Source organism: Manis pentadactyla, chromosome 3 (assembly GCF_030020395.1).
Source record: "Manis pentadactyla isolate mManPen7 chromosome 3, mManPen7.hap1, whole genome shotgun sequence".
Taxonomy (NCBI): Eukaryota; Metazoa; Chordata; class Mammalia; order Pholidota; family Manidae; genus Manis; species Manis pentadactyla.
The window spans coordinates 217605460-217619282 of NC_080021.1; the positions used below are offsets into that span (position 1 = coordinate 217605460).

Sequence of the window (13823 nt, forward strand, 5' to 3'; positions counted from 1 at the left end):
AGGAATTTTGTTTTCTTCACAACTACAAACCTAGTAGACAGAATCACACATCTGGCAGTATAAAGTCAATAAATATACACCGAACAGATGAAAGAAGGTCACAAAATACATAATATGACTATCACATACAAACAAAACTCACATAGGTAAGCAGAAAGTCTGGTAATAAGATATACACTAGTATGTTCATAGGCTTATCTCTGAATGATGGGAATTGGTGGTGTTATTATTCTGCTAAGATTATCAGAATGCTCTATAATGAATATACAGCACCTTTCCCTAAAAATACACACAGGTTTTTTTAAGTGTATCTATGAAGTAAGATGGAAGGGGGAACAAAAAGAGGATTTATACTTTTTAAAGAAATCTGAATGTTTGGTTTACTTATAATTAACACATAAATGTAGTGCATTTCAGAACGACCATGAAATAAGTAGATAGTAAGCAGATTTACTCAGACTCCATAAACTGTTACTGTGACCTGCTTTCCCCAATCAAGGCCCTCTTCAACACCCTCTCCCCCACACCCAGGATCCACGGACACTTTGGTCTGTGGTGTTCTAATTACAGAATAGTTAAAACAATGGATTTTACATTCATAACTGTCCCAGTAATTATCCTCATTAATTAGATTTTGAATATATTCTTAAAAAGAGGTTACAAATGCAACTTAGGAACAAAACCTATGTCCCAGAAAATTCAATGATGATGTTTCCTCAAATAGAAATCTCCAATTATTATGAGTATCTTCCAGATTACATATGAAAGAACTTACTCATAAACTCCCAGTATTTTCTATAATCAGAAGGAAGTTTTCGTAAATGCAACTGATGGAATTTCTCTTTATGTGGTGACTTCCTCCATTCCTGTGCTACCTAAACAAAGTAGAAAAAGCAAAATAAAGCGAAAACATTCTGGAAAGCCAATGCTGAACAGCAAAATTTTCCAAAGCAAGCAAGAGTAAAATCCAGAACCTAGATAATCACAGGTGCCAGAAACATTAAAAATTAATTTGGGACTTCCAGTTTGGCATGTAAAGGAACTCAGAGTCGTCACTCCAAGCAATAAGTAAAAAGCTGAGAAAACTGAAAAATCAACTCTTCATGGACTCAACAGAGAAATGAAGCCAGAGCAAAGTGCTGCCCCTAAAACTGGAGAGACAGACAGCTGGATAGAGATAATCACAATTTACAAGAACAGAAAACTTAAGTAGAAGCCTCCATACTGGGATAGAAAACCTAAACTGTAACTGACAAAATGCTGGAGGCTTAGTATAGACAACTTTGAACGTTAAAAACTCTAGGGTACTTGGTCATAGGGGAGACCCCACACTTTGGTGAGTTTTGTCTCTAGAAGCTTTACCAGGTCCCCACAGAGAATGCTGGAGAAAAAATCCCTTCAAACTTCTGCCAAGTGATGGTGGGTTGGGTTGGTGGGGGACCATTCTGAAATAGACCAGAGCATTCTGATCCTCTTAACAAGGCTTGGTCTATGGAGAAACTATTTTACCAGAGCCTAACCTGCTTGGGGAAAAGATATTACCAACCCCAGCCCATCCTGTCCAACTCCAAGAAGGTTGGGGGGCAACTGAGAAGCACGTGTGAAGTTCACAGCCCAGAGGCAAAGGTTCACTAAAAGACTGAAACCTTATCACAGGACTGGGGAAGTCCTCCTCCCCTACAATTTACCACCACATTAATAAAGTCCTATGTACTACTGTTCCTTTCATCTAGTAGATCACGTTCATCATTAAACAAAAAATTACAATGTGTACTCAAAGGCAAAAAACAGTTTGAAGAGACAGAACAAGCATTAGAACCAGAGTTAGATATGGCAGGAATGTTGGAATTATCAGACCAGGAATTTTAAAAACTGCAATTAATATGCTAAGAGTTTAATGGAAAAAGTAGACCATGTCAGACTAGATGGATAATGTAAGCAGAGAGATGTAAAATATAAGGAAGAAAAAAGAAACGCTAGAGATTAGAAACACTAACAGAAACGAAGAATGCCTTTGGGGGGCTTATTAGTAGACTGGACATGGCTGAGTAAAAAGTCCCTTAGCTTAAGGATGTATAGCAAAGGAACTACCAAAGCTAAAAGTAGAGAGAAAACAACTGGGGAAAGAAGAACAGAATATCCAAGAACTGTGGGACAGTTGCAAACGTGCAACATACCTGCCATGGGAATGCCAGAAGAAAGAGAGGAAGGGACAGCAGCAGTATGTGAAGCAAATTACTGTCGACACCAAGTCACAGATCCAGGAAGCTCAGAAAACAGCAAGCAGAACTATACCTAGGCATATATTTAAACTGCAGGAATATGAAATAATCAAAGATAAAGAAAAAATCTTCAGCCACCACTATGGAAAGCAGTATTTAAGGTTCCTCAAGAAACTAAGACTAGAAATACCATACAACTCCATAATTGCACTTCTAGGAATTTACCTGAAGAAAACAACACATCTGATTCTAAAAGGTATCTGCACCCCTATGTTTATTACAGCATTATTTACAAAAGCCAAGATATGGAAGCAACCAAAGTGTCCCTCAACAGATGAATGGATAAAGATGTGTTACATATACACAATGGAGTATTATTCAGCCATAGAAAAGAAAGAAATCCTGCCATTTGCAATAACATGGATGGACCTAGAGGGTTTTATGCTAAGTGAAATGAGCCAGGCAGAGAAAGACAAATTCCATGTGATTTCACTTATTTGTAGAATCTAAAAACAAAACAAAATGAACAAAATGGCAGTAGACGTCATGGACACTAAGAAGTAAATGGTGGTTACCACAGGGGAGGGGCTGGGGTAGGTGGGTGTGGTAGGTGAGGGGTATGAAGGGGCACAAAAACCTCCATCATAATATAAGCTGTTCACAGGAACGGGAAGTACAGCATGGAGAATATAGTCAATGGTTCTGTAACATCTTCCTATTTGCACAGATAGTAACTGCACTAGTTGTGGTGAAGATTTAATAATGTGTGTTAACTGCTGAACCACTGTTTTATAGACTTGAAATCAATACAATATTGTATATCAACTATACTTAAAAAAAAAAATCTCCAAAGAAGCCAGTGGGAAAAAACACCTTAACTTCAGAGAAGATAAGAATTACATTTGATTTCTCTTCAGAAACTGCACAAGAATAAAATATTTGAACTGTTGAGAGAAAGGATCCCACCAACATAAAATTTTGAACCCTGCAAATTATCCATAAAAAGCAAATGAGAAATACTTTCTCAGACAAACAAAAATTGATAGAATTTACTGCCATTAAACTTATCTTGCAAAAAATGTTAACAGATCTTCATAGAGAAGGAAAATCATAAAGGTCAGAAACTCAGATTTATATTAACAAAGGAAGAGCATCAGAGATTAAGTGAATGTAAAAACTTACGTTTCTTTTCTTAACCGACCTAATAATCATTTATTCAAAATAAGAGCAATAATGTATTTAATCATGTACCTTTATGTGTATATAGGTGCACTAATAGATGCTCCTGCATAAGTGAAATCAATGACAGCAGTGATACAAGGGACAGAAGAGAAGAAGTGAAGTATTTTGTTATTGTAAGGTATTCCCACGCCCAGAGTGTTATCTGAAAGTGGACTTGGATTAGTTGTAAATACATACTGAAAGCCCTAGGACAACCACTCAAAAAAGCTTAAAAAGAGTAATTGATATACTAAGTAAAGAGAGAAAATTTCAAGGGCAAACCTAAATGCTCAATTAAAGCCACAAAGGTGGAAAAAGTGTGGAAGACAAAAACAGGAACAAAAAACAAGGGTAACATATAGAAAATAATAACAAATGTAGTGGAAAGTAATCTACCTTCATCTGTAACCACCATAAATGTCAAATGGTCTCAACACACCAAATAAAAGACAGATTCTGTCAGGTGGATTGAAATAAAAGACCCAATAATATGCTGTCTACAAGAAACTCTCCTTAAATATAAAGACATACTACAAATTAAATACTAATTAATCAAAACAAAGTGGGAGCAGTATCAGCAGTACTTTTCCACCTCTAGTAACTATACCCCAGAGAGACTGGTTTCCCTCTTTTCATTTCATACTCCCCAGGGTTACGAGGCACATCAGCTGGAGCACACACTGCAGGAGCAAGGGGCTAAATCCTAGCACTACCAGGCTTTTGTGCCTCTGCTTATGAACGGGGTGGGGAGTAATAGGGAGGATATACCTCAGGGAATAAACATTTGAGTATTATAATCTGTCAACCTACCCTAGTACTTTTCTTTTCCATATTCTGACTCCCTTGGTTACAATAACCCAGCTGTACTAGGGATGAGAACTCTCAGAAAACAAGGGTCCAATGACACTGTCAGACACAACTCATCTGAGCTGTGCCACACTGCCACCTTAGTGCTACCCACTGCTTCTGGCTGGAATGAGCTGGCTGCAACTTGTTTGCCCTGCTCATCAGGGTAGTGCTCTAGTCCGGGGCAGTGAAAGAATGGAAGAAGGGCAAACCTAAAACGATTCTTTCCACTCTGATCTGCTGTTTCCTTCCCACGGAGTGGGGGTCTCAGTCTCCTCCACTGTCCCGAGGTGTTCTCATAATACATATTTGTTGACACATTCAACTACACCCCTCTGGCTTCTATAGTGTCACTTCCAGACAGAGACCCATTAGCCCACACTCAGGACCCTCCAGTAAAGAGCTTCACAACCTAGCCAGATGCTTAAACCAAAGCCTCAGTCCCACCCTCCCATACCTACTCCCACATCCATTCCATCAGCACATCTGAGTACTATCTCCAGTTTACCCCCAACTGAGTTCACTTTTATTTCCACAGCGGCCTCCCAAATCAAGCTAGCGTCATCTTTCTGCAGGGCTACTCTTAACAGCCTTTTGACAGAGGTATTGCATCTACACTTGCTTTTCTACAGATTATTCACTGAGCAACCAAGAATGATGAGTAAAAAATGCAAACTACCGTCTATTACCAGCCCTACAGCCTAAACACCAACCAGCTAAAAATCTTCCTGAACTGAGAATGAAATCCCAACTTGCAGCTTACAGGGTGGTATACACCTGGCTCTTGACTGTTTTTCCAATCTTATTTCATTCCCTTTCACTACTCAGTTACAGCTTCACTCAGCCATACCTGCCTAATCTCTCTGCTCATACATGCTCAGTCAGTTCCCATCTCAAAGTATTATATTCCTGACTCCCCACACCCACCGGCAAAAAAACTCTCCTCTGGTTTTTGGGTCTCCTCCCAATGTCTCCCATCCTATCAATCTATTTTGCTTCCTTTGCTGAACTAATTATAATCTGAGATCAGCTAAAGAAAAGGAGCAATCTCCCTTTAAGGAGTTTGGGTACTGAGAATCAAAGTTGGTACCCATCCCCATGACCAACAATGAGCCTGCCAATTACCACACACACACAGGTGACAGAAGAGGACTGCAGAGAAAGCAAGTCTGAATTTTAAGATAAAAGAGCATTTGCCACGCTGACCAAAATATTGGTCCTGATAAAACAGCACACATTTATCTAAAACTTCTATATGTTAAATGCAAGGATTAAAAAAAATATCTTCTACCAGTTTTATCAGTATACTCATACTTCTAAAAGACTTACACTTCTAAAAATTAAATTTGCTCTCATTTGTCTTTTGCACCAAGATAATTCTACATAATGTCATTCCATTCCATCTGCAATATATCGTATTAACTGGATAACCAAACATAATGTTTCATGTCCTAAACAGGATACCAACCAAATTTTTCTTAAATCTATACCCACTATAGCAACCCACTAACAAACATTATTATGAAATCAAATTACATCAGAATGAGGGGTGATGAACCTTGGTCCAGGGCTGTAGTTGATGCGACATCCCATGGCTTATTAGAAACAAAAATTAAAAGTAATCAAAATATCTTAATAATACCAATGATTATTGGCCTATATAAACTAGAAATGTTATAACAATGCTGTTTAAACTGTATTAAAAAAAAGAAGAAAGAAAACTTAAAGGCAAAGATGGTAGACTGAACACATGCACTTTCTTTTGTTCCTCTTGAAACCTCCTAAAACACCAAAGGGATTTTTAAAAACAGGATTAACTCATTAGGACAAAGAAAACAGAAGAGCAGTCAAGAATATCTGAATTTTGGGGGCCAGAAAATAGATGAATGACAACTAATTTATCAAGTCCAAGAGGCTGAACTCCCTCGTGGAAGCAATCTGATGTGTACCTCTAGGAGGGCTGAAGGAAGACTGTCTCCTGCTGCCAGCCCCAAACAACTACAGAAATTTAGTCTCTAGAGAGGGTCAAACAGCCTCTGGCTTTGGGGATAGCAAGCAGCATAGGGATACTGCACTGAAAAAAAAAGGGGGGGGTGGATTAGGCAAATGTTTATATACTCAATACTGGGACCCTGCCCTTTGTCCTCCACCCTCATCCCACAGTCAGCTCCCAGTCAGGCCTGAAACCTTCCAGGCAAAATATTTAAAGATCCTTCTTTGGGGAATCTGACCCCATCAAGAGATAGAAAGACTAAAGATAATGACATATGGGTGGGCATGGGGCTTCCCAACAAAACACCACTGGTCAACAAGTCTACCCTTTCACTCAGAGCTGTTAATCTGCTTTTTTAAAAAGTCTTTTATGTAATACAATATAGGTAACTACACCTAAGCATCCAATCTTAATATAAAAAATGAAACAGCATAGTATTTTCAAGGTTCAACCATGAACCTTGAGAAGTAGCGTATAACAGTAGAAGTAGCATACAACAGTTCATTCCTTTTTATAGGTGATTAATATTCCACTATATGGATATATATCATGTTTTGTTTATCCATTCATCAGCTGATGGGCATCTGGGTTATTTTCACCTTTTGGCTGCTATGACTAATGCTCCAGTCTGCTTTTTAATACCCTGTTCTCACGTAAGTAGATCACCAAAAAATCACCAGACATTTGGACAAAGGAGTTAACATGACAAGTTTGGAGATACTAAAAAGAACAGGAAAAAAAGGAACTGGGATAAAGGACTATGCAAGGAGCGGAAACCTAACTAGCTGTAAAATTGTCATTAACAAACTTTACATAACAAAAAATACCATGTCCAAGAAAAAACAGGATCCAACAGAAAGAAATCCTCAAGTTCCATGAAACTGAAATTATGCTAAAAAAAAAATTTTCAGTAGACTTGGAAGTTGAGAAAGCCTCCAGAAAGTAGTCAGAAAGGAAATGAGACCGAAAATAGAAAAACTAAAGGAAAACGAGAGGAGACTGAAGAAATTTTAAGACAAGCAGGGCTCCAAAATTTACTACCCACACATCCTTTCCTCAGGAAGCTTGAAGCATGTGCCTTCCTAAAATGAGGGATGACCAAGACACACTCAGGTGGGTACAGGAGAGACAGAGATTCAGCACAGGAAGGATGGAAATGCAAGCCCCAGGATGAGGATGGAGAGGATTTCAGGATAACCATGAGAAACTAAAATGAGATTTACAGATTACCTGATGTGTCTGATCACGAGAGATTTAAACACCTAAGAGTCTAAAGCTAATTTAGTTATAGTAAGTATACAGAAAATAGTCAACAAACAAATCCAAAGAAAACAAAGGGGTAGAAAAGGAAAAGAAGCTATACATGACTTAGCTACAGCAGCTTTTCACACACTTGCAACAACAAATACCTAAAAATGACAGGACGACTCCATGATGAGGATGGGCACAGGAAAGGTGTGTGTGTGAAGGCAGGGCTGGAAGAGAGGGTACTTCCTGTGGCAGGAAACTAACAGAAAATACCTTAAGAGGTATTTTATTAAGAGGTCACAATAGTGGCATATTATTTAGAAATATGGAAGTAAGTATCAAAAGGATCCATTAATAATCCAAAATGGTTACTTGGGGGTGAGGAGTGCCGGCTGTTTTTAATAATGGGACTTCCAAAAGTACTTGGTATTTTAAACTTTGTGGATGTATATAATGGAACTTGTGCCCATTTTGGGTTGAAAAGGCTACAATTACAAAAATATCCTGAAAGGAGGAAATCTTAAAGAGGAATATATAAATACCGCTTACCTCAGGGAAAAATATAATCAGAAATATGCATCTGTTCTAAATTTAAGGGCTGTGAATAGTTTCTAAATGGATTAGTGCTGTCAACAAGAATAAAGGTTAAAGGAAAACAAAGCTTCAAAATGAATAAAATTTCTGTTCCCCAGCTTACTTAACTGTATACACTGTTCACTGAGCTAACAATTTTTCTAAGGGAAGAAAATAATTCTTCTAATACTAACTTAATATTTCATTTCACTGTTGCGTAGAGATAGTAAAGACCACTAACCAATTAGGTGTTTCTAATGCTTTTGAAACATTAGTAAAATAATTAAGTTTTAAAACAGAGGCTAAAATTTGGAACATAAACTGATGCAAAGGATTCAACATGAGGTGCATCTTAAAGATGCAGATCAAAGCTTCATAAAAGCTGTTTTTTGTTATTCTTGACAATTAACAATTCACCTGGTTATCTTCCTAGGTAGCAGACTTGCTCCTCTGTGCAATACATTTCCTTTTCCTTCAACACACTGAGGTACGGCCGATCTTCCCCTAGGGTCTATCTCTGCACTCTGCCGGGAACACTGTTTCCACGGTTCATTCCTTCCATTCATCCCTAAGTGTGAATACCATGGCTCACAGAGGCTGCCTGAGCTTTCAATCTGAAGCGCCCTATCCCCCTTTTGCCCACAGTCACACTAGCACCCTTATGCTGATGTGAAATGGCCACCAGACATAGAGGCCTTGTCTGTCTTGTTCACCACTTTCCTCCCCAGGCCTGCAATAGCACTTGGCATGTATCAGGCACCCAAATATCTGTTAAGTGAATGAATACATGAATATTTTACTTCGGTGTTCCTCGTTTTGTTTCTAACTCTTACTGCATACTCAGGTTTTGGGTTTTTTAAAGTAATTTGAAAAAGGTAAAAAATCTATTTCCAACCCCTACTACTTGGAGAACACCAAAAAATCCTTCAAAATGCAGCTGAATGATTAAATAGTTATTAGCTGTTTTTCTGAGGTTCAAATGTAACTTGGAATCCTGTATTCTATCTGGCATTCCTAGCTGGGGAAGTAAGGAAGAGAGAAGAAACAGAATGGGATGTGCTGGGTGAAGAGAGACAGCTGAGTAAGATAGCAGGGGCTATGATGAGTAAGAAATTGGGAAGATAGGTATAAACAGAAATTTAGGATTTACTGCTTTATGTTGTTCAGTGTAATTTACCCTTTGCCACCTCCTCAAGAAAACTTTAGTAAAGAAGCAAATTACACTAAAAAAAAGAAAAAGTAGATGGGAGACTATCTCCTCTTAAGTCTTCCTGGTAATCAAAAAACATTTCTTCCTGAACTACCTACCTTCGGACTTGGCACACTAGACCTCTGAACTATGTCTGTAGGCTCTAGAAGGGCATAAGTTAAGAAAAGTGTTTCCTCTGTGTTCCCAGCTTCTAGAACAGTGTCTGGCACAAATGTCTGTTCAACATGAAAGCTAGGTCTATCTATCTAAATCCAAGAGATCACTTATTTTAACTGTACTCTATTATTCAGCATGGCAAAGAAAAGCAGCAACTTCAGTCCGGATGGGTATACAATTAAAACATACACTTACCGTTTCAAAAGCATTCAAAACTATTAAAGGGAAAAAAACATCAAAATAATCTCCACAATCTTTAAATCTGATGGGCACATGTCTTGAGACGAACTGGTTATGATCTGCTGGAGGCCCACATGGGTCAAACTTCAGGAACATCTCATATTTCCATTTTAAGACCTCTTTAACGAGGGTGTCAGAGATGGACTGTGGTGACAAGACAATGTTTACTGGAGAAGAAGCCAAAAAAGATCTGCTTTCACCAAATGGAGGTTTGTAACCTAGTCTGCTGGAATTACTTGGAGTCTGAGCATGAAGAACATTGCATAAACTCTTCACCTGACACACTAGCTTCTGGGACACCAGAGAGGCTGGAGGTGATCCTTTCAAAACGGACTGTACCCCATTTGACTTCTTTTTTACAGCTGGTGGAAGCACTAGGCTATCTTCCAAAGACTTGGAAAGATCAGCAATTCGTGAAGTACTTCTCGAGCTAAAAACCTTAGCAGTAGAACGTCTTGAAGGTTTAGATGCAGGAGGTGGCAAGCTAGGTTTACGAAATAAATCTTCATCTGCTGGTTTAGCTTCAGAGTGTTTTGAGCAGTATTCACCCTGGTTTTTTGGGGTTTCGACACAATCTTTGAACTTACATTTTGTGCTACTCAAAGATTTCGACTGAGGCCAACGTTCGGCATCTTCTTCTACCTGAACCATAACTTTTCCATGAACTATTTCAATGTGTTTATCATTATCACTCTCCATCTGTGAACATAAATCCATATCTTCAGGATCACGTTGTGTTAAAAATATATCATCCTCTTTATCACTCTTTTTTTCAGGCTCTCCCTCTTTCAAAGCTGCCACAGCTAAACCCCCACCTAGAGAGTCCTCTGAAGTAGAGACAATTATGTCATGTGTTGGTATGCTTTGATCTAACGCTACAAAATCACACTGGTTCAGAAGGCAAGCATCGTCAGTCACCTGACAAATATATCTTACTTTCGTGGGTTCTGGTTCAGAAGACACACATCTAATTAACTGTTTTCCATTATCGTTAGCAATCACCTCTGACCCATCTGATTGTGGCATAAGTATGCCAGAATTCAGTGCTGCACATGGTCTTGCTCTTTCAGCATCTGTACTCTCATCAGAAAGTCTTTGTCTGCTTTGTGGTGATTTGGGTCTCACCTGCCTTCGCAACTGAAGATCTTGACTCGTCAGCAGTTCATTATTATTTTTGATAGGGAGAGCCTGAGAAATTAATTTAGTCTTTTTTTTGGTGTCAATTACTCCAACAGTTTTGCCATGGTCACGTAACTGAACTAAATATTCTAACGAACGCTGAGACAACTCAAATGCTCTACGAGGAGCCTTTTTTAGACCAAGTTTCTCTACTGTTGAAGCTGGTTCAGGACACTGGCGAAACTTCTTTGGTGGTACGATAGCAGGAGTTGTCCTACAACTGAGGTAATATGAACTTTTATTCTGCCCTTTTTTGGTATCTGAACGTGCTTTCTTAGGAGTTTTAGAAACTGGGACTCTCCTAATGGATTTGGAGTAAGTGCGAACTTTTGGAGAGGACTTCCTTACTGGAACCATAGTGGCTCTCTGAACATTTGAATCAGGAGTTGTAGCCCTTATGTCTACATTCTTAAAATCATCTTCATTCAGGTTTCTCTCATTAAGAATATCAGACTGCTCCTCATTTTTGTCAGAGGATAAAGGCCTGGGAGGGTCTTTGGTCATAGTTTCCTCAAATCGTTTTCTCTTATGTTTTTTTGCTTCAGTCTCACAAAATTCCCCAGAATTACTACCACTCTGTGGTTCTGCATGTTCTTTAATGCCTTCTGTTACTTTAATAACCTCTTCAGATATGTAATTTGTACCACAACCCCAATCACTTGTGATGTCAGCTATGTGAGTCAAACATGAATTTTTTTCATCCTCTTGAACTGAACCATTGCTATCTGGTTTCTGATCTTGCCAAACTGAAAATACTTCATGTGGACTTTCAAACTCAAAAAGCTGAGAATCAGATTCTTCAAGCTGCAAAAAGGACTTTGTCTTTTCTTCTTTAATTAGCTTCTTTTCCATACTCGCATTAGGTATTGAAGAATGCTGCTCTGGACATTCTTTCTCTTTATCTTGTTTAACATGTTTCTCTAAATCCAGAACTCTTTCATCATCATCAGAATCTGAAATAATAATAACCTGTCCATGACACCTTTCATCATCTTTTACTTTTCTTTGTAGCTCGGATAAGCCTTTATGAGATGAACCTGATGGAAACTTAGTAGCCCTGGCTTGAGCTATTACAGATAATTTGTGGAGGTCTCTGTCTACCTGAGAATCTGTCAAGGTGTCAGACTTAGGAATAATGCTGGAAAACTGTTCTCTCCAGTCAGAAGAAAGCAGATTGGTACTCTTGCTGATTTTTTTATCTGTTGATGGAATTGCAGTCATAGGCTCTTTCAAAGATGTTTTCTTTATGCAAGTATTGGTCATTTCTGTAAATGAGAATAAATCTTTATTACCAACTTGATGGTCTTGTATTTGATAACTGTTTTCATGAGAAGAGAAATTATCTAATGCTTCACTCTTCAGTTGTTTCTTTTCCAGCCGTTTTTTTCCTCCATTTTTATCATCCAGAATCCCATTAGTTTCTAAAGAAAGACTGTGTAAGAAACCATCCCCTTTCTGGCCTCCTGTATCTTTCCTTGCACAAAAGCTCTCAATATTAGATACAGCCAATTTTTCCTCTAAATTGATGGCATTATTGACCAAAGCACTTTTCCTGTGTTGCTTCTTTATTACGTGTGATAATTTAGCACAGATTACATCTTTCTGTGTCTTAGATTTTGCTTTTGAGGTTTTGCCAAGAGCATCATCCTTTAAGGAGAAATCCTCACTTGACGCAGACATCTCCAGAGAATCACTGCTACGGTCAGTTGGCAAACATGATGACATTATTATCCCTCTGTCATATCCCCTTTCTGGACCATTTTTTGAAGTACAATTCTCTCTTACAGACTTCTGTTCCCCTGTACTTATTTTAACTTTATCCTGAGCTCTTCCAGCAAAAAGGCTTTTACTACTTTGCTTTAAACATAACTCAGCTGAGAGACTGTTTTCTGGTTTCAAATCTTTTATATAACTTTGCCCATTATCCTCTTCTAATTTGTTACCTGCTTTGATCAATATTCTCTCTTGCACCTGATATGTATCAGCTTTCAATTCTTCATTAGAAAATGTTGGGCTTGAATTTTTCAGACAGTTCATGTCTTCTTTAGACTTCTTCCCTATCTGTTCTTTTTCTTCTTTGTAAGACACAGGAGGGGTTTTACATGAAGGAATCAGGTCCACTAAAGTTCTACACTGAGGTTCTTTGAACTTTGTGTTTCTAATAATTTGCTTTAAACACATTTGTAACTCATGGGTCTCCTGACTGCTCAACTGCCAACCTAGAGATAAATTTCCTCGCAGGAATAAATTGAGCTTATCCCAGAATCGCTTACAGACAGTTTGCCGCCCAAACTGATAACCTTCTTTTAGGAGACTTCTAATCAGCTGCACACAAGCAAGCTGTACAGAGTTAGATGGCATTGAATGCAATGACAGAGATGTTATCATGGTTGTTCCTTTGCAGCAATTTCCAGATGATTTTGCAGAACTCCGTGCAAATGCAGTGGTAGGAAGCTTGGCACATTTCACAACAGCTTCCACCCACTGCTGGGAACTAACCCACAGCAAATGCAAACATTTTTTATTTCTATGCAGCTCAATCACTGACACCAAGATGAGAAGAAAAAATTCAGTGACTTTGTCACACCCGGCATCTGGTTGGTTGAGGACATCTTTGACTTGAGAGTGCAGATGATGAATAACCTCCACTATATAAGCCACACCCAAATCCTTAAGATCCATCAGGGACTGAACAAAAGGGATGAACCACAGAAACGTGCTGTTATGAACACGCATGTCTTGGCCAATATCTGACTGAAGCACACTGGCTAATGTTTCCATTTCTTCATACATGTTAGGACAATAATCTGGGCAAATGGCTGATCTCCACCCTGAATCCTAAAATGAAAGAAATACTGACATTCAGATGAACAAGCACCATCCATGGCAGATATCCCACACAAGTTGTAAACAAGAAAATTTATTCATCAACTTC

At 38.5% G+C, this 13823-nt stretch overlaps 1 protein-coding gene across 5 annotated transcripts in view; it reads right to left on the minus strand.

Moving 5' to 3' along the window:
* The window catches only part of SETX (senataxin), a 99049-nt gene that overhangs the window by 56954 nt on the left and 28272 nt on the right, over positions 1 to 13823 (minus strand). For 4 of the 5 annotated variants that reach the window (XM_036913476.2, XM_036913477.2, XM_036913475.2 and 1 more), the window contains 2 exons: positions 9665 to 13726; positions 776 to 875 (listed from right to left, as the gene is read on the minus strand). In XM_036913476.2, coding sequence (XP_036769371.2) covers positions 776 to 875; positions 9665 to 13726 — 4162 coding nt within the window. The remainder of the gene's footprint in view (positions 1 to 775; positions 876 to 9664; positions 13727 to 13823) is intronic. The other variant, XM_036913478.2, reaches the window with a different exon arrangement.